Source organism: Mus musculus, chromosome 17, assembly GCF_000001635.26.
Source record: "Mus musculus strain C57BL/6J chromosome 17, GRCm38.p6 C57BL/6J".
NCBI lineage: Eukaryota > Metazoa > Chordata > Mammalia > Rodentia > Muridae > Mus > Mus musculus.
Window position 1 is genome coordinate 29,577,168 of NC_000083.6, and position 21,060 is coordinate 29,598,227.

General features: G+C 50.2%; 1 protein-coding gene, 1 long non-coding RNA gene and 1 other non-coding gene across 4 annotated transcripts in view; 2 read left to right on the forward strand and 1 right to left on the reverse strand.

The window, feature by feature from the left end:
• Positions 1-21,060, forward strand: part of Tbc1d22b (TBC1 domain family, member 22B) — a 57,128-nt gene that overhangs the window by 27,400 nt on the left and 8,668 nt on the right. For both annotated transcript variants that reach the window (XM_006524488.2, NM_198647.1), the window contains 3 exons: positions 1,662-1,776; positions 17,510-17,616; positions 18,681-18,756. In XM_006524488.2, coding sequence (XP_006524551.1) covers positions 1,662-1,776; positions 17,510-17,616; positions 18,681-18,756 — 298 coding nt within the window. The remainder of the gene's footprint in view (positions 1-1,661; positions 1,777-17,509; positions 17,617-18,680; positions 18,757-21,060) is intronic.
• Positions 1,649-19,138, reverse strand: Tbc1d22bos (TBC1 domain family, member 22B, opposite strand). The gene is made up of 4 exons (NR_045447.1): positions 19,049-19,138; positions 13,898-14,022; positions 10,917-11,211; positions 1,649-2,487 (listed from the first exon to the last, which is right to left on the reverse strand). It is a non-coding gene; the product is annotated as a TBC1 domain family, member 22B, opposite strand (long non-coding RNA).
• On the forward strand, positions 18,371-18,433 carry Mir7667 (microRNA 7667). Its single transcript, NR_106127.1, has one exon. It is a non-coding gene; the product is annotated as a microRNA 7667 (primary transcript).

The window sequence follows — 21,060 nt, forward strand, 5'->3', positions numbered from 1 at the left end:
CAATAGGCTTCTTGTGATTTTATTCTCCCCCCCCCCCCAGAGTACAGTAGGTCTAGCCTTAGACTGCACTTTTGAGGAAGAAAGAGGTCATTTAGCAGAATAGGACTCCCCTCAGAGCCTTTAGTAAAACATGGACACTACACCTCCAACCACACACATGTGCGCACACTCACACACACATGGAAGCTCTGTTGGAAGCAGTGAGGCCGAGGCCGGACTAGCTCACTTCAGGGTGCTTTCCAGCTCTCCCTGTCAAACTCTCTGAGAGGAGCTAAAGGACAGTCTTCCTTCCGTGTGTCTTACACCGTCCTTAACCTAGACAGCCACCTCCAAAATCTGTCTCCTTGGAAGTCCTTGTCTCTAGGGCTAGCTGGGGCAGGGTGTGCTGTGATGGTCATTTGATACCTTGGCTTACCTGTCAGTTGTCACCATCATCTCTACTGTCCCTCCTGTGTGTGTCACAGAGATGCCATTCTCCAGAAGTTCCAGGGCTTGGGGGTCATGGCCACTGGGAGAGAGCCATTGAGCATGTCCTTGGGTTGAGAGAAGTTGAAGGGAGAGCCCAGGAGGCCCAGTGGCAGCAGTTGGGGCAACTGCCAAATGGGAATGGGCAGGGCTCTGTTAAGGGACCATCTAGGCCTCAGACTTGTTTTCATTGATATATAGAACCCTCAAAGGTTCTGTCATGGGGGCACAGGCTGATTGGCTTCTCTGTCCCAACCCCCAACTACGGAAGCATGCAGCCTGGTGTCCTTTTACTTTTGTGTATGGCATTCGTTTTTTTTTTGAGGGGCTGTGTACATGCTGTGCATGTGTGTGGAGCCAAGGACAGGTTGGCAGGACTTTGCCCCTTCCACCGTGTGGATCTTGGGGACCCAGCTTAGGCTGTCAGGCTTAGTGGTGTCTTTAGCTGCTGATCCCTCTCCCCAGACTTTCCCCAGCAGATATGTGGTTGGGTCCTGATGCACAAAGGGACTTCCTACAAGAATAGATTGTCACCAATCCTAGTTAGGATGAACCAGAAAATCAATCTATCTATCTATCTTTCTTTCTTTCTCTCTCTTTTTGGTAGATTTTATTTTAAATGTGTATGAATATTTTGCCTGAGTGCATTTTTGCACACCATGTTCCTGTCTGCTGAGGTCAGAAGAGGGCATGGGATTCCCTGGAATTGCTGACAGTTGTGGGCCACTGTGTGGGTGCTGGGGTCTCGGCTACTGAGCCACCTCTTCAAAGCCCAGAACGGAATCTTGACCTCTTCCCTTCTCAGTGGAAGAGGGGTGGCGAATGGTGGCAAGTGGTGGTTCCTCTCTGTGTCCTGTAGGGACCAAGGAAGATTTAGAAAAAGACACTAGAGCTGGTGTGCACAATACCTCGCTCCCAGAGATACAGAAGTGGCGGGGTTTGTGAATCCAGTCCCCAGTCTGTTCTGTCTTGATGTCATGGTCATTAGATACTAAAAAGATAGAGAGTGAGCACCTTTGAGCAGAGCGGCTCCCGTGGCCCATGATCTCTGCATGTCTCTTCCTTTGACCCACAGCAGTTTTGAATTTTCCTAAAACTTTCCACTAATCCCAAGGTAAGTGATAAGGAAGGTAAGTGGAAGGAGACGTGTACCCCGAGATTAACACACACACACCCTTTCCTTCTCGTCTTCTTAGATCTTTGAACGAATTCTGTTTATCTGGGCCATCCGACACCCCGCCAGTGGGTATGTCCAGGGAATTAATGACCTGGTCACTCCGTTCTTTGTCGTCTTCCTCTCGGAATATGTAGGTAAGAAGCCCCAGTACCATGTTGAACTTGCTGTCCCTTTCTTGTCCGCCGTCTGCCTGTGTTTTCCCAGGTGGACCACTGATGGCCATGTCTTGCTAAAAAGAGACAGGCAGCCTCTTTGCTCTACCCAGAACTGTCTGGGCAGCTGAGGAAGCCTCTTGAGATGATCAAAGAGCTGTTTCTTCACAAGAACAGCCACTCGGGCGCACTTCTGCCACAAGCAGATAATTTGGTGGTTTGATTGGATTATTTTAAGATCCTCTCTAAACATGTCTCAGGTCCAGTGCCCATGCATGACGCTGGCATCTGAGGTTCGTACCAGCATCCATGCAGAGGATACTAATGATGGACGGGGCCAAAAGCCCTCTGGGACCCTGGTCTCTCCTCACTCTTCTGTCCTGACCCTGCTGGGCTCTTGTCATTGTTGAGTGACCTTTGAGAGTAGCTGGGGCTTCCCCATGGTCCAGCCTTTTCCTGCAGCTCAGGCAAGCAGAATCTTAAAGGAGCCAAAGAATCTTGTTTCCCTGTGGGTTCCTCAGTTGCCGTGCTTAGAGGGTCACAAAAGCCTCCCCATGGCCATGCAGTCCCTATTGTCACGTGCACAGAGGCTTATGTAGGAATCCAATGTGAAGAGGCTCCAGCTGGCACATATTTACAATCCCATGTGAGGCAGGAGGATTGTTAGTTCTAGCCTGACTGCATAATGAAAACCTGTCTCAAAAAAAGCAAACACAACCAAAAGAAAAGAATGTCAGAAGGAACCTGGAAACCCAACCACACCCGAATTAAAGCTCTTTACCAGTTACATGTGGCTCTCAGAGGCCCCAGCAGCTCTGTAAGGCAGACTCTCAGCCCACTTCACAGGCTGCAAGATCCAAGGGTAAGTGGCTTAGTGAGTTTTCCAAACTCGAAGGCAGATCTTCTGAGCGAAGTACCTTTGTTCTCCACGTGACTTGATAATGGCTGGACTTAGCTCCTTGCCCTTAGCTGACTAATGAACTGGGTGCAGAGTCCTCCATGTCAAAGTAGGCAGGGCAGCTCTGTGGCCCTTCATCATTCTTCTTTAAAACATTTTAAAACTGACCATGTGTATGTGTATGTGCCTGCTTGCCTGTGTGTGAGCCATGTGAACCAGATGCCCTCAAAGGCCAGAAAGATGGCAGCAGACCCTGTGGTGCTCCTCAACTGCCCTGTGGGTGTTGACCCTGGTCCTCTGTAAGAGCAGTAAGTGCTCTTAACCATGGAGCCCTCTGGCTGCCCAGTTGTTGGTTATCCTCTACTTTAAATATACACCTCTCTTTTTTCAAAAACGTCTTTATTTTCTGTACGTAGGTCTTTGCTACATATATATCAGTGCTACATGTGTACTGGCACCTGTAGAGCCCAGAGCAGGATGTCGGATCTCCTGGAACTATGATGTGGGTGCTGACTCACACACTCACACACACAGATTTATCAATAATCCATTTTCTTGGATGTCAGGAATTGAGATTTAAAATGTCTATTCCAGTTAACAGGCAGATTATTTCAACACTATATATAAACTTCACACATTCTTTATCTTTCTCTGTATCTCTTTTTAAAAAACACTCTTTAGTGTATGTATATGTGATAGGACACTAGTGGGACTTGGTTGTCACCTTCTACTCTGTGTGTCTCTGGGCTTGAACTCAGGTCACCAGGCTTGGTGGCAGTCACTTTTACTACTGAGCCATGTCACTGGCCCTCTCCAGCTTCTATCACTTAGCCAATTAGCACCCATGCTTGCTTTGTGCTCTGTCACGTTTGCTGCACAAGAGCTGAAAATGGCAAACTCAGTACTGGATCCTTTTGGAGTTGGTAGAAAAATTGTCCACAGCCGGCCTGGCCCCAAGCTGGGTCTCTGCTGAGGAAGCCAGCTGCTTCTGTGAAATATGGTTCTTGGAAGATAAGGCAGCTGAGCCAAGCCCGTGTACAGTCCTGGAGGGTCGCCCCTGAGGCTGTGTGTGCCCTAGACTCATGCCAGGAGCTTTTGGTCCTGCAGAGTGCGGTCAGCCTAACCCTGAACCAAGTAAGGACACATCAGCTCAGTGGATGCGTGGAGAGAAAGTCACGGGGAAGAGCAGGGTTGAGATACATCCTATTATTTACATTTCTTAAAAAATTATTCCTTTTATGAGTCTGTGTGTGCATGTACTACAGCTTATGGGAGTCAGTTCTCTCCTCCCACGTGAATGTGTACACTGATACCTATGTAGCAAAGACCTACGTACAGAAAATAAAGACGTTTTTGAAAAAAGAGAGGTGTATATTTAAAGTAGAGGATAACCAACAACTGGGCAGCCAGAGGGCTCTGTGGTTAAGAGCACTTACTGCTCTTACAGAGGACCAGGGTCAACACCCACAGGGCAGCTGAGGAGCACCACGGGGTCTGCTGCCATCTTTCTGGCCTTTGAGGGCATCTGATTCACATGGCTCACACACAGACAAGCAGGCAGATACACATATACACTTCTCCCACTTGAGCAGCGGGCACGCTCTACCTATTGAGCCATCTTGCCAGCCCAGCATGGCCTACCTTTAGAAGCTGTTTCTTTCCAGCAAAATAAAGTTACCCAGTAACTTCACTTCTTTTCCTGACCAAGCCCGCTCGGTCGGTCAACAGGTTCTCCAGCACGGGAGTGAGGATTAAAAGGAAAAAAGACAGACAACATTGTAGTGTGACCCCAGTCGATTCTGAGACTATAGGCAGAGTTAATTTTCCCAATCTGCTTTTATACCATTTTAATTACATGCAGATATTAAGGGCAAGCAGTACAATGAGGAACAAGCAAGACAATAAACACACAGCCCCACGATCACTCCGGTGATAGCTCTTTCTAAGGATGATCAAGATATCTGAGCCTACTTCTTTGTTTGACCCTAAAACCAGATTCTTACTTCCTTGTCCTTGGCCAGTGTCAGATTCCTGCCAAGCAGCAGCCCAAAAGGGGCTCCACATTTTCCTCCAGGTAAAGCAGGGCGGCAGAAGTCCATTGGGCATTTTATTTAGAGGTGTGTTAACACTACAGCTCGCAGAAGACCTTCCCAGACCTCTGACCATCACTCTCTGAATATGCAGAGATGGTCAGGCTTAGCTTCATATGTGACATTGCTCTAAGTAAGACAAGAGAGCCGAGTCCCCGACAGATAAATAGTCTGTGGCCAGAAGCTGCTGCTCTCAGGCCCCAGGGCTCCCAGACATGTCTGTCTTGTGTTGCTGTCCTCAGCATGTGGTTTCCTTCTCATGGACTAGGGGTGTGTGTGTGTGTGTGTGTGTGTGTGTGGGCACGTCTGTGGGCGTGTGTGTATACAAGTGGATACGCTGTGTGTGGGCGTGCACATGCATGTGGAGACTGAGGCTGGTGTTGAGGCTCTCTCTTGGTTGCTCTTGTACCTCACTGAAAGAACGTAGTCTTGTCAGCCCTGGGCTCACTAATGTGGCTCATCTCCTTAGCCAGCTTCTCTAGGACTGTCTATCGGTTTCCACCATCTGAGGCTGGAATTACAGGGGAGCCGCTGCACCCACCCAGCCTTTTCATGGGTTCTGGGCATCCGAACTCTGATCCTCATGCTGTGTGGTGAGCTTACACACACACACACACACACACACACACACCCCACCCCACCCCCCGCTCTGTGAGTGCTCCTTCTGTTCAACGCTGTTCCGAAAGCTGTGCGTGATAGTTGGTCTCCTGTCTGAACCTTCTCCAGCCTAGGCATGCTGCAACAGACTCGGCCACGGTGCCTGTCCCTGAGCTCAGAAATGCTGAGACTTCAGATCCACTTTGTCACTCTCGCATGTCCAGGCAGTTACAGTTACATGGCTCCGCTAAGGCCCACCTGCAACCCCATAACTGTCTCCTGGGTCTCATTCCTCCCTGCCATCCTGGAGACTGGCTTAGGGAAACCTGGAGCGCTGAGCTGGCAGGCTTGGCTTTTCTGTTCACTTTATCTACTTCACCCCACTGCTCACTTGAGGTTTTGGCCATGCAGTTCCTGTTTGGAGACCCTTTCCATAGCATCTGTCTGCCAGCTACCTGCTGCAGTGCCCAGGTTTTCCAGCTTGATGGGTGAGGCTCTGTGAGTTCAGCTCCTTGTCTCACTCCCTCACCTCACCTCAGCTTTTTTTTTTTTTTAAGATTTATATATTTGCCAGGCAGTGGTGGCACACACCTTTGATCCCAGCACTTGGGAGATAGAGGCAGGCAGATTTCTGAGTTTGAGGCCAGCCTGGTCTACAGAGTGAGTTCCAGGACAGCCAGGACTACACAGAGAAACCCTGTCTTGAAAAAAACCAAAAAAGAGATTTATGTATTTTATATATATATATATATATATATATCCTAGCTGTCTTCAGCCACACCAGAAAAAGGCAACCGATCCCATAACAGATGGTTGTGAGCCACCATGTGGTTGCTGGGATTTGAACTCTGGGCCTCTGGAAGACCATCTCTGAGCCCCTCATCTCAGCAGCTGTAATTTTTAGCATTTTTAAATAAAACATTAAAATTTATATAATTTGTAATTATATTTTATTAAAATAAGTAATAACTCAATAATTAAAATAAACCATTTAATATTTATTTGTGTGTGCATGTATTTACACACATGAATGTATGTATGTATGTATGCTTGTATTGGGTATATGTATGTGTGTATGCATCTGTGTCTATGCATGCATCTGTTCGTTTGTATATATATGTGTATGTGTGTATGAGGCAGGGGACAGCTTGCAAGAGTTCATTATCTCTTTGCACCACGTGGATTCCAAGAATCAAATTCAGATTGTTATGGTGACAGATACCCTTCTATCTCGGGGCTCCTGGGATAACGTTTTAAACCTAAAGCCTCGCTGTGCCCCTATCTCTCATCCCCTGAGAGAGAAACCCTCCCTAAGCCCCAGGCATACTGTCCCATAGAGTCCTCCTGGGACTTAGCTGTCCCTTAGCTGAATTACCTTCTCCAGTGTCACTTGCCAGTGTTTCCCTCTCTGTCCTCCAGCAGACTCTCCTGTTTGGAGGCCAGAGACAATCTGAAGGTTCTCCCCTCCTTTGTAGAAGAATGAGACCTCCTATCCCATGGTTTGGGCACAGGATGCTTGGAAGTTCGTGGGACTGTGCCGGGCATGGCCACTGGGGAGCAGTGCACCCCACTTCTGCTGTTGTGCCCAGTGTCAGGTCATCTCTGAAGTCAAGTTGAGGGACTGGGGAGGCAGGCAAAATAAGACAACAACAAGACAGAACAAGAGTATCCACAGGTCAAAGCTGGAAGCAACTGCACTAGCCTTACGGCTGTTCATGCTGCCGTAAGAGGAGCACGTACCGGTGTAGGCAACCATGTGCCAGCTACAGGGTAAGCGGGGGTCGTAAGATTACATTCACACTGAGCCCAAAGTAAGCAAAGTCTCTCTGCAGCCCTGGAGGTCAGGGCCCAGGTGCTTTGTGTTGGCTGCCTGGGAATAGATGAGGGCGCTCTCCTGACCTGGGAGTGGGTGAGGAGGAAGTGCCCCCTCCACTTTCTCACCACCCCAGCTGTACTGTTAACCACAGATGTGGGCACGCATAGCATATCAGAACTGTGTGTGTCAGTGCAGTTTGCTGTGGACATTATACCTTCAGAAAAGCCTCCCTCACAGCTTTTGAAAGCCTGGTGGGTGGCCTTCTCCAGTCCTTCCCTGAAACCCCTCCGTTTGCCATGTGGCTGCTTGTCAGACTACACCACAAACAGAATAGCTCTCATTCTCTTCCTTTTCATCTCCTTTTTCCTGGAAGCTCCCTGGACTTGTCTGCCTCTCTTGTTTTTTCTTAGATGCTAATAAAACTGGCCTAGGGTGAATAAAAAACCCATATGTATTTATGTATATGGTTGGGAGGAACAGATGCTAAATTGAAAGGGGTGGGAAAGTACATATTAGTTTTTGCAAAGTGTTGGCATAGTCTGTTTTGCGTTGTGATGACAGAATACTCACAGCCGGGTACATTCTGAGGCCAGATGGCTGGGTGCTTTGTAAGTAAAGTTATTTTGTTCCTGATGTCTCCTGAGTCCAGACAGTGGGACACCATTGTCTCTGTGAAGACAATGGTGAAGAGCTCCGTGCAGGCAAGGTCTGCCTTGCTACAGGGTCTGCTGGTGCCAAGGTAGAAAGGGATGCTGTGGCCCTCAGGAGGTGCCCAGCTTGATGGCAGTAGCTCTTTCCGTGGAGACGCATGCACTCCCTCGAGTAAAGGCAGTGCCACCCTGGGCTCCAGCCCTGAGCTTTGCCCTCCAAAGCACAGCAAGCTCTGCTCTGAGAGCAAGGGAGAAAGCCTGGCCTGGCCTGGCTGTGCCCTGCTCTGTGGATGGCAGGGCTTGTGCATGTGTAACAAGCAGAGGACAGCTCCTGATCGTCGGATGTCTCCCTCCGTGTGCCAGAGATCGGGTCCTCAGGTTTGGCATCCAGCACCTAGTCCTGTTGATCCGCCGCCATCTCACTGGTGCAAGAAGCAGGGCTTTGTTGTTGTTGTTTGTTAAATCTTTTTGAAACAAGGTCTCATTGTATACTTTGGCCATCCTGGAACTCACTGTGTAGACAAGGCTGGCCCAGAACTCAAAGGACCACTTCCCTGGACCCTCAGCCAAATGCTGAGGCTAAAGGCATGCAACCACCATGCCGGGCAGGAAGTGGGTTTTGAATAGAGCAGTGTGTGTGTGTGGGGGGGAGTGTTTCTGAGCAGAGTCCTGAGGAAGGAGAATCGGGGTGCTGGCTTCACATCCTCAGTGCCGTGGATGCTGCTCTCCCCACCCCGACTCCCATCACCCCACCCAACTTCCCACCCCACCCCACCCTGCCCATGTGGCCGATGCTCCCTCTCACGGGGCCTGTTCTGAGAGGAAGGGTCACCTCCAGTTCCTCCTTGACTCTGCCCCATGTGGCTGGCTGGTGGAGACCAGAGATGGAACTGGGGGCCTCCACAGCAGTGGCAGGCTCCATGTTGCCTCATGACACTGGTTCAAGTTCTTCTTTCATTGTTTTTAGTGAGTGCGTGAGAGAGACAGAGACAGAGGCCAAATGGAGTAGGGTTTTCTCTAACCCTTTACAAGTGTTGTGGGGATCAAGCTCGGCTCCCCAGGCCTACACACAACATCAAGGGCCTCTCTAGGCTGAGCCATCTTGCCAGCCCTTTTGTTTCCGTCTTTAGATGTGAGCTTTATTGAGTTCTTTTCCACACGTGGATGCATTCACCTGTCACCCAAGCCTCTGAGCACCCACAGGGGTACTCAGAGCATCGCCAGGGCTCCAGGAGCCCTCATGTTCCCTTCGGGTCCCCACTCTGTCCCCTCCCTCTCTGCCCCACAGGGGCCCCATCTATACTGAGTTCTTGTTTGTTTGCTGTTTTGAAAAGTTTATTTTTGTGGGATGTGATGACACACGCCTTTAGACCCAGCGCTTGGGAGGCAGAGGCAGGCAAATCTCTCTGAGTTCCAGGTCAGCCTAGTCTACAAAGCAAGTCCACGATAGCCAGGGCTCTACACAGAGAAACCCTATCTTGAAAAACAAAGAACACAAACAAAAAAGCTTCATTTTACTTGGTCTTGGAAGGGGCTCCAGGCTGCCTTGAGAGGTCCTGAGGCAACTGGGGCAGAGCAAAGCAGGGAGGGAGCTTCAGAGGGGATTGCTGGAGGAGGTCCCACCCCCACGCCCCCTGGTAGCAGGTGAGCTTTCACCTCATCCAGGAAGTGCTTTCTAAGAGGAGATGAGGGTTGGTTTAGGCAGAGCCCAGCGGATGAAGATCTGAGAGGGCCTGGGTTCTTCTCCAGAGTTAAGACAGCTTCCATGGTCTCCTGGATGTTAGTTACCCCACTCTTCTCAAGATGGCTTCTAAACATCCTGGAAGACCGCGCAGCCTCAGTATGTGGCTCAAGATGCTTGGCCCGCAGATGTTCGGAAGCAGTGTGAGCCACTGAGCCTACACCCTCCTGAGCCACTTCATCCCCACAGGAGCCCTTAGAGAGGGGTGCGCAGGAGCGCTTAGAGAGGGTTGCGCAGGAGAGCTGTAGGTGCAAGCGGGCCAGGGGCCTCACTGCCGCCTCAGAGTTTGACCGAGCTTGTCCTTTAAGCTGCCTCCTGGAAGCAGCAGCCTCAGGTGTGACAGGCAGGCAGGGAGTGTGTGAGGTCCTCCCATCACCAGCTGGGTGCAAAGACAGCTGGGGGGAAAGTGCTCCCTGCAGAGCCCCACTGCTGGAATTCCTGAAGAGGTGAGTGCACCCCAGCGGCAGGTGTGGCTTGTCAAGTCAGGGTGTGTCAGACCTAGTCTTCACCCATCCCCGTGGCAATCTTTAGAAAGCCTTAGAAGGGCCGGGCAGTGGCATTGCATGCAGATGGAACTTGGAGGCCAGCCTGGGCTACAAAGTGAATTCCAGGACAGCCAGGGCTACACAGAGAAACCTTGAAAAAACCAAACCAAAAAACAAAACAAAACAAAACAAAACAAAACAAAAACAAAAACAAAAACAAAAAAAAACCCGAAAGAAAGTCTTAGAAGGTTATGTTACCCTGAACCCCATAATCAGGGCCTCTCCATCCAGTGCACAAACTCTGACCTCAGTGATCTGTGCTAAGTAGTGGCAATAGAATCTCGGGATAGTAGAGAACACCCAAGGGTTGTTGGCTTTTTTTTTTAAGATTTAATTTTATTGTAATTGTGTGTGTGTGTTTCTCAGTGTTTGTGTGTGCACATGAGTATAGTTACCTGTGGATCCTGGAGGGGTGGATCCCCCAGAGCTGGAGTTACAGACAGTTGTGAGCTGCTGGTGTGATGTGCTCTGTAAGAGCAGCATGTACCCTTAGCCACTGAGTCATCTCTCCAGTACCTCAGGATTGGTGTGTGTGTGTGCATGTGTGCTGTATACATGCCATGTGCATGTAGGTCCCTATGGAGGCCAGAAAATGGCATTTGTTCTGGGGCTGGGGTTGCAGGCAGTTGGGAGCCAGTCCATGTTGGTGCTAGATACCAAACTCAAGTGCTCTGCAGGAGCAGCCAGTGCTCTCAACTGCCGAGCCATCTCTCCAGCCCAGATATAGGTTTCTACATTTACTTGTAACCAGGCTATTGTTATTCCTATATGCCTGAGCTACTTACCCCACACTGCACGTAGCCAGACCTTGTGTGTCTCTGAGCTAAGAGAGAGCACTGTGATTGACAGGTCCAGTGTGAAGGGGTCCCTGTGCTAGTAGGAAGGTGTCCAGGAGAGCCCGAGACTGGCTCTCTGTGCCTGCCTTGCTCTGTCAGGCTCTGGCTTCCTGGCTGTAGCCATATGGTCCCTCTACCTCTTCTTCACGTGCTGAAGGTTCGTGTCCTCATGGTCTTGTCACCAAGTCTGGCATAGAATGTCAGGTGACTAACTCCGGTAGTGTTTATATGGTCCTCCAACCACCTGGAATTGGGCACAGAAAGCCATGTAATCTTCATTCCTCGAAGGGTTGAGACAGGAGGATTATTTGAATTCAGGAGGTCAAAGCCAACTTGAGCAACATAGTGAGATTCCGTCTCAAAACAAAGCAAAACTGTTTTCTTATTTAGTTCTTTAAATACATGATCCTTTATTTTTTCTTAGTTCATGTATAGTATATGTACATGCGTTACAGTATGTGTACATATATGTATAGTATGTGTGCATGTGTTGGTGCATATTTTCAAGGAGCACAGATGTTGGCTAACTTCAGTGGCTTCTGACTTTTTTGGGAGGAGTTAGGTCAGGGGTTGTTTTGTTTTGTTTTGTTTTGTTTTGTTTGAGACAGAGCCTCTTACTGGACCTAAAGCTCAACAATTCAGCTAGGCTGGCCAACCAGTGGGCTGCAGAAATCCTGGTCTCCACCAGCCAGTGCTGGGGTTAGAGATGCTCGCTGTAAAGGGTCTCACTTTCGTATGTCTGCTGGGATCCAAACTTAAGCACTCATGCTTGCATGGCAAGAGCTATACCTTGTGTGACACCTCCCTGCCTCAGGGTACCTCTGTGATCAGGAAATACTAGGCAGGGGTTCCTTCCTTCCTTCCTTCCTTCCTTCCTTCCTTCCTTCCTTCCTTTCCCTTGAGACAGGGTCACACTATGTAGCCCTGGCTATTCTGGAACTTGCAGTGTAGACTAGGCTGGCCTCAAACTCACGGAGATTCACCTGCCTCTGATTATAGATGTGCGCCACCATGCTCGGCTTATGCAGTGGGTTCTCATGAGTCTAATTTTGGCGTGGAAGGAGAGGGGAATGACCATGAGAGACCCTGGGAAGCCCTGAGGCCTCTGTCACTGATGGCTTGGAGTGTCAGATCACAGAAGCTGGGACTGCCCTGGGACCTCACAGGGCCCCTGGGATGTGCCTGGGGCCCTGAGCAAAGCTAGTTCTTCTCAGAGCTTCCAGACTGTTAGAGGCTCGTATTCCACTGACTGCTCTGGGGCCCAGGACTCTAAGAATTGTAAGCGAAATCAGCTGTTGACTGTACCCAGCGCCCCAGTGCATTTTACCAGCTAATCAATAGCCATGGTCCCCTCAGGCCCTGAGTGAGCAATTTTGTTTCATAAAGAGCTTTTTGGTTTCTCCCTTTCACGTGCATTGCCTCTTAAAATAGCCATAAAAAACCCTTAAACTCACTCCCTGCAGTCAGTCCCCTGGCTGCCACACACTCGTCATGACAACCAAAGATGAGGCCCTCGCCTGGGACAGAGGGGCTGGCATGCTTTCCTGTTGAGCTTCAATTATGTGTGGGGTTCCCTCAAGTGGACAGTTAATGATGCTTCAGAACAGATTGTTTATGCTGAGTGAAGCCCTTCAGAGCCCGCCCGCCCGCGCCTCCCTCTCTGCTGCTTTTTGCCCATGTGCTCAGCTCATTTGTCGAGTGTGTGAGCTCTGTTCTCTCAGCAGACAGAGAAAGCTATGCACACCACAGCCCCAGGAAGTGCAGTGAGCTATCCCACTCCTCACTCCCCAGGAAGTGCAGTGAGCTATCCCACTCCTCACCCCCCAGGAAGTGCAGTGAGCTAGCCTGCCATCCATGAATGCCAAGGGTGCATGGCTGACCACAGCTCCCAACTTGAGGCTCCCAAATAGGGTTCACTTTATCTGTAGTCCCTTTGATCCTGGCACAGCTGATGGTTTGGAGGTGATGCAGTTGCTGAGTATACAGTTGTCTCACCAACTCCTGACTCCTCTGAGTAAAATGTGCTTTTTCTTACTTATAACCAAAAGGTAGGGGCAGAAAACTGGAAATCAGGCTGGAGAAATGGGTCTTTAGGTGAAGGAGCTTGCCACCAAGCCTTATGACCCGAGTTCAATTCCCAGGACCCACGTGGTAAAGAGAGAGAACTCCTACAAGTGGTCCTCTGACCTCCACATGAGCACTATGACAGACACATGGACACACACACACACATGCACACACTAAAATAAAATGGAAAAAAAAAAACCTTTGAAATTTGACTTTTAAGGTGTATACTTTGCCATGGTAGGGATATCCCCGCAGAATCGACCTGTTTTCAAATAATAGAGAGCAAATGTCGTGGCCCAAACAAGACAGGGGAGTATATGTTCTTTACATGATAGTGTAGAAAGAATCCCAGGCCAGAGCTACATGGTGTGTGTGTGGGCTGTGTCAGGACGGTCGGTCACTAGCACTTCTCCTATTTAGTTACCCTTACAGCGTCCCCTGACACTGTCCTGCTGGTAGTGCTTGTTAACAGATGAGCTGAGGGGCAGAGGGTGGTGATCATACAGAGGGACAGCCAGGGAGAGGCACAGCCAGGACTGAGCTCTGCAGCCCGGCTCCAGGGCGTGCCCTTCGGCAGGTGCTGCTCTGCCTGAGCGCAAGGCAGCTCAGGCCGTAGGGTCCAGAACGACATTACTGTCTTCGGGAGCACTTCGCTCTGCTCAGTGAGCTGCCGTGCTTAGTGCTCTGGAATGCTAAGTGCCCAGGTTGAAAAAGTTTGTTAGAAGGCCGAAGACAGCAGCACACATCTGTAATCCCAGCTCCTGGGAGGCAAAGGCAGGAGGATTGTAGGTTTGAGGGCAACCTTGACTAAGTAGCAAAACACTATCACAAACTAATCATAAGAATAACAAAAATTATTACACCTTAGAGAAGTATTGGCCTGGCAAGATGATTGCGCAGGTGAACGCTCTTGCTGAGCAGATTGACACTCAGGACCCACGTCAAAGGCCACACATGGCAGCAGGCGTCTGTAACCCCAGCTCGCCACCTGTGGGAGGGGAAAGCAGGCAGTGTTGCCCAGAAGTTTGCTGGCCATCCAACCTGAGATATGCGACAAGACAGGACTGAGAGAACCCACCTCAGCAGGGAGGAAAAAGAGAACCTTCTCTGCCCATTGCGTCCACATCCCCACACATACACACCAGTTAGAGATGAAGACAGTGCCCTGGAGAGATGGCACAGTTGTTGCATGCACAGGCTGCCTGTTCAGAGGACCCTGAATCAATTCTCAGCCCCCACATGGCAGTTACAACTGTCTATAACTACGGTCCCAGGGGATCCATGTGGTGCAGAGATACACATGCAGGCAAAGTGCCCATAGAATAAGGGTAAATAAGGCTAGAGAGATAGCTCAGCCATTGGGAGCAGTTCTGCTCTGCACTGTTGCTCTTGCCGAGGACCCAGGTTCAATTCCCAACACCCACACTGTGAATCCTGGTCCTCCATAACTCAAGTTCTAAAGGATTCTGTGCCTTCTTTCTGGCTGCTGTGAGCTCCAGCACACACACGGTGCACATATATACATAAAAGCAAACACTCTTACCTATAAAATAAAATCTAAGTAAGAAGATAAATTTGAGAAGAAATTATTTTAATAAATAAATTATTATGGGGGTCTGTGTAGTGCGTGGGATTGGGGGGGGGCTACTCTCGAGGAAAGAGCTGTACCCAGGGCTGAGGCCCTGGAGCAGTTTGACAGGACAGTAGTTGTGACTGTAAGCTTCAGAGGCGAGCTGTGAGCTTGCTCCAGGAGGAGCCGAGAGTACTGGAGGCCACCTGTGCGGGACTGAGCTGGAGGTCTGCACAGCAGCCTGGGAAGAGCCCAGAAATGTAACCCAGCATAAAAAGAGGTCTCTGGAGTCTTAGGCCTGACTTAATTTAAATAATGCATATGGCCACCCCAAAACCATGGCATAATTTTTTTTTTTCGAGACAGGGTTTCTCTGTGTAGCTCTGGCTGTCCTGGAACTCACTTTGTAGACCAGGCTGGCCTCGAACTCAGAAATCCACCTGCCTCTGTCTCCTAAGGGCTTGGATTAAAGATGTGCACCACCACTGCCCAGTTAAAGCTTGGGCATAATTTTTAAGTTAGAGAAATCATATTTCTTGGAAGTTGTGTTTGTTGTTGTTGTTTTTATATGTGATCTCCCAATTGGATTTTTATGTGGTATCAGACTTCCTCATTTCTGCAAGGTTGCCATTGTTTTACAAAGTCTTTGTGCATTTTGGGTGATGAAGGCAGCTGCAGTGAGGGTGGCTCCCCCTCAGAAATTGTGCACATTTGGGGAATGCTATAAAAATTATGCTTCATGGTGGCAATTTTTAAAAGTATAGCAAAACTTAAAGGGCTGGTGAGATGGCTCAGTGGGTTAGAGCACCCGACTGCTCTTCCGAAGGTCCAGAGTTCAAATCCCAGCAACCACATGGTGGCTCACAACCATCCGTAACAAGATCTGACTCCCTCTTCTGGAGTGTCTGAAGACAGCTACAGTGTACTTACATATAATAAATAAATAAATCTTTAAAAAAAAAAAAAACTTAAAGAAAAACAAATCCTTCATTCTCCCTTTATTAAAGGCACAGTGGGCCAGCGATGTGTTTTGTTCCTGCCCCCGTTCGTTCGTGTAAGCACACATGAATACTTCATGGCTGCAGTTGAGAGTCTGCTGGGGATAGTACCACTCCTTGCTCCATGCATGATTTCCCATGCCTCCTGCACTGTTATAAAAGCTTTATCATTTCTGATAAGCCTCACTTAAAATAATCTGTGTGCCTACTGTGCATGGGGTGTGAAGGTTCTTATTTTATAGCTGTTAACTCTGTCTGTCTTTCCCAGCCTTGCTTTTCTGACCCAGTATTCCTCCGTCCCCACCAGCCTCTGTCTGTCTCTGTCTCTGTCTCTGTCTCTGTCTCTGTCTCTGTCTCTGAATAACCCTTGATGTTCATATAAGCTACAACAAAAGACAGTTCTTGGGCAGGTGAGATGGCCCAGTGGGTAAAGGTGCCTGCTGCCAAGTCCGAGTGAGGATTTGAGTCCAAAAGGATCTACATTTTAGGAGAGAAGCCGCTTCCACAAGTTGTCCACTGACCTCCACACCCATGCTGTGGTAACACATATGTGTGCGTGTGCGCTCACATGCTTGTGCTAAGATATAATATGATTGAAGAAAATACCGTTCTTCAAGCAGAACAGGAATCCAGGAACTGTTAAATGTTGGGATTCTGAGTGTATGTTGTCAGCCGTCTGTGCCCCTCTAGCCCCGCACATGAAGAGGACTGCATGTAGTGAACACATTTGTTTCTAAACAGTGCCCATGGGTCTAAGGAGAGAAGCTGGCTTGTGTGCAGAGCCAAAGGGCCTCAGATGGGCATGTGGGTGCTCCGTTTGTGGGCAGGCAGAGCCTGTCTTACTGGGCCCCTCTTTATGTCAAGAAGGCTTAGTTACAGAAGCATCATAGATGGGATGCCCATGGCCCTCTCCTTTGGGTTCCTTGTCTTGTCTGCTTGGACCTTGGACCAGACAGTCTTCCATCCCTGCTACTACTTGGAATTTCCATGAGAAGTTAGAAGACAGTAAGGCTGGAGAGATGGCTCAGTGGTTAAGACAGCTTCCTGCTCTTCCAGAGAACCTGAGTTCCCAGTACCCACAATCACAGCCACCCATAACTCCACCAGGGGATCTGACACCCTCTTCTGTCCTCTGTAGGTCCCACCAGATACACACATGCGCGTGTGCACACACATGCACACACACACTTTTAAGTTAGTGTTTCTCTCTGAACGTGGCCCCGTGGCCCTGTGCTCAAGCTCTGTGGACACCTTATGTAACTGCTGGCATCCTTTTGTGTGCTGTGGATATATATATATGGTCTCACAGGGTCTCTAAAATGGTGATAGAGAGAAATGTTTCACAAGGGCATTTGTCAACAGGACCGTGTGTGTGTGTGTGTGTGTGTGTGTGTGTGTGTGTGTGTGTGTATCCTCTAGCAGTGGGAAATACCAGCACGGTAGAATTGCGTCCTAGAGGCACTCACAGGCTTGGCTCACCTTCCTTCTGATGCCAGCACTCAGGGAGTCCGTCCTTATGCTGACCAGGGTCTCTGCCCCAGCTGTCCTGTGAATGTGGTACACAGCTCACTGTGCATCTATAATCAAAGAGTTTCTGTGCACTGTTCCTGGGTTGAGTGGGGTAGCCTGTTGAGCAGCAGTCCTGAGTGGTCACTTTAAAAAAAAATCTAATGATAAATGCCAAGGGAGAATGAGGTAGGCTGGGCTGCAGTGAGAAGTGGCCCGGCTGGGGTCATGGGACCCCTGGAAATTCTGAGACACACTTGAGCAGAAGGGCAGGCTTGTCCCTCCACATCAAGTCCCCTGCTTCTCTCGGACCTGAAGAACCCCATGGCAGGTAGTGGGTGCTGTGCCCCTCTCTGTGTTTAGATAAGGCCTCTGAATTTGCTTCACCTTTTGTTTTGCAGAAGAGGACGTGGAGAACTTTGACGTGACCAACTTGTCTCAGGACATGCTGCGAAGCATTGAAGCCGACAGCTTCTGGTGCATGAGCAAGCTGCTGGACGGAATACAGGTGAGCTGCCCCCCGGCCAGGCCCAGCGCTGCCTTGGGCTTCTGCTTCCCTACTGCTCTGCTGTGTGAGGTAGACCCCACACACACTTCCCATCCACCCCCCACCAGCGCACCTCTGCCTCTTCTATTAGCTTCACTAGACAGTGGGCTAGCATCCCTCCGGGGCTGAGAAAATCACTGTGCAGCACTAGCTGTCATTACAGAGGCCCCTGGGCCCTACTGTGTACCCAGATCCTGTGGGCCAACCCCAGGGCAGGCCTCCTCCAGCCTTTCACCATATGCTGCAGTTTTAGGAATCCCTTTGTTTCCAAACACCGTTCCTAGCTGTTAGCCTTGGTGAACTTTTAAAATATATGTTTATTTTACATATACATATATATATATAATATTTTACTTATTTTTATTTTATGTGCTTTGGTATTTGCACACACACACAAACACATACACACACACACACACACACACACACACACATATATGCATCAGTCTGTGTGAAGGTATTGAATTCCCTGGACCTGGAGTTACAGACATTTGTGAGCTGCCATGTGGATGCTGGGAATTGAACCTGGGTCCTCTTGGAAGAGCAGCCAGTGCTCTTAACCAGTGAGCCATCTCTCCAGCCTGTGTATAGGTATGTGCACACGAGTGCAGGTGTTTGGAGGCTGGAAGTGTTGGATCACTGGGATCTGGAGTCTCAGGTAGTTGTGAGCCACTAGGAACCATACCCTGGAAGAGAGTATGCACTCTTGACCACTGAGCCATCTCTCTAGCCCCTGATATACTTTTAATATGCTTCAGGGACTGCAGAGATGGCACTGGGGAGGGAGGTGCCTAGCCTAATCTTGAGCTCCAGTCTCAGTGAGACCCTGTCTCAGAAAGCAAGATAGATGTTTGTGAGGAATGATACCTGAAATCTCCGTGGCCTGGGTAACACACACATGCTGGCACAGGCGCACACGCACATACCAGCAATAACGACAGAGCAGCCTGTCTCTATGAGCTCTGTCTAGGTGTAGAAAGCAGCTGGTTTGGACACTGCTCACCCTGGCTCTGTGTCCTTCACAGGATAATTACACGTTTGCACAGCCAGGGATCCAGAAGAAGGTCAAGGCGCTGGAAGAGCTCGTCAGCCGGATCGATGGTAGGTTGGGAGGATGGGACTTCTCCAGTAGTAGCCCAGGTCCCACCTAAGCTGTGACACTCGGTCCTCCTCGGCTCCCTTCCCAGTCAGTCCTTGTGGCACACTGCCTTGGCATCACTGTCTTCACAGCTCAGCGGGAAGGCTGTGAGCTCTCCCAAGGTCTTTCCACCTCATTCTGTCACCGTGGCCTCAGTTCCCTCTCAGCTCTGCCCCAGCCCCTCCCCTCTCCTTCCCAGTCCACAGCCCTGGTCCAGCCATTTGCTCTGGACACCTTCCTCCTAGAAGGACTTACATTCTCTTCCTTGTCCTCCTTCAAACCGTCATCCTGAGAGGGTTTTCTAGCAGTGTTCTGTCTGTGCCCTTCTGTTGCTGAGCCACCAGTGGCTTCCCGTTGCCTTTGCATGCAGTCTGAGGGTTGACCTTGCCTGTCACATGGTCACATAACAATCCCAGGCTTAACACAGGCTCCCCAAGCCTGGCTGACCTGCTGGGACCTGAATGGGCTGGAAAAGCTCGGCACAGCTCCCTGGGAGGCAGATAGCTGGGAAGAGCAGGTGCTTATAGGAGTGCAGCTTTCCAGCTCTGGCCAGGCAGGCACCTAGGAAGCCCGAGTGACAAGGACACTGTGGCCAGACAGACAGAGAAGGTTAGGAGTTACTCTTCCCTGCAGTGTGAACCTTGCAGGGGGCTCTGTGACCTGAGATCTGTAGGCCAGCGAGCGCATCTTCAGGGCTGCCAGCCACTGTACCAGCCATCTGTGCCTCCCCGTCTCTGCTGTGGGACTTCCTGCCCATCCCTCCTTTCCCTACCCAGTTGGCTCTCTCTCACTCCTTCCCAGGTTCTCTTGGTCATGGGAGCATCCTTGGTTTGTCTTGCTCTTTCATCTTTCCACGACCTAGAGCCTTGGTGTGCACCTTCACGTGCCCCTCACAATAGCTCTGTGCGGGGTAATGGCGTGCTTTCCCTCTGGGCCTCCCTGCCCTGCCCAGCCGCTGGCCTCTATAGTGGGCCAATTGTGAGGCCGTGGGTGTGTAGGGAAGAGGGGAGTAGGAGAGAGTGCCCGCGTCCCGCCAGGGTTCCCATGCTCTGGGCGGGCAGATGGGGGAGGACTGCCAGACACTTTCCACTCGGCCCCGGATGGGCATCTGGCTGTGTGAAGCCACTGACCCCGCATGGCAGGGGGTGGACAAGGGGCAGCTCCTGGTACCAGGTTCTCAGTCTCTGGCATCCCACGCTGGATATGACAGAGGAGCTGAGAACAGAATAGGGGCCCCAGGGCGGCACTCGGCCCCGGAGATAAGGGAAGAGGGCAGGGGAAAGGTGGGTACTGGGTGGTTCCCACGCAGGCAAGAGTCCTTAGTCCAGTCCATGGCTGGAGCGCAGGAAGGCCTTCTGTCGGGAGGTTAGACACGGATCGTTAAGAGAAAGCCTATCCCATCGTTCAAGCACAGCGGGCCTTGTGAGCAGAGACAGTCTATGGTTTTAGAGCTTTGTTGTAGAAAGCCAGGGGGAAAGAGAGAAGGTAGAAAGAGAGAGGGAGAGGCCGGCCATGGTCACAAGGAGAGAAGGGGGAAGAGAAAAAGAGGAAAGGCTAGAGAAGAAGAAAGCTTAAAGAGAGCGAGGAGGGGCCAAGCAGCCCCTCTTATAGTGGGCTGCTATCTTGTTGTTGCTAGGTAACTGTGGAGGAGTCTAGCCAGAATGCCAGAAGCTTGGGACATTGTCTACGAGACTATTAGCCACATGATTCTCTTGTGGGGGTGGTAACTTCGACAGGAGCCAGGGGTCCAGGAGACATGATCAGATGCCTTCCGTCCCATGTAGGTAGAAATTACCACCCATCGGGTACCACCGGGGTTCAAGACCTCAGCTGGACTGGAGACCAGGCTGTCTGTGCATAGCCCATTGCCCCACAGGCCATCATTCCCCTGAGCCTTTCATGCTGTCCTCTTTTGGGGAACTAAATGGCCCCCAGGGCTGGTCATCAGATGGATTCCAGACGGCAAAGTCAGTGGTTTCTTCTGCTGTCTACCTCCTTTTTTTTTTCTGGCCTAGGTAAATAAAGGCATGAAGATTAAAAATAGTGGGGTTTTTAAAAATGTGTACACTGGGCTGTGGAGCTGATTCACTGGGCTAAAGATGCTTGCTGCCAGGCCTGACATCCTGATTGTCATGGTAGAAGGAGCAAACAGACTACTGCAAGTTGTCCTCTCACCTCCACAAGAACACACACACACACACATCCCCCCCACCAACCACACACAAACCACATACACAAACACACACACACACATATCTTCCCCCAAC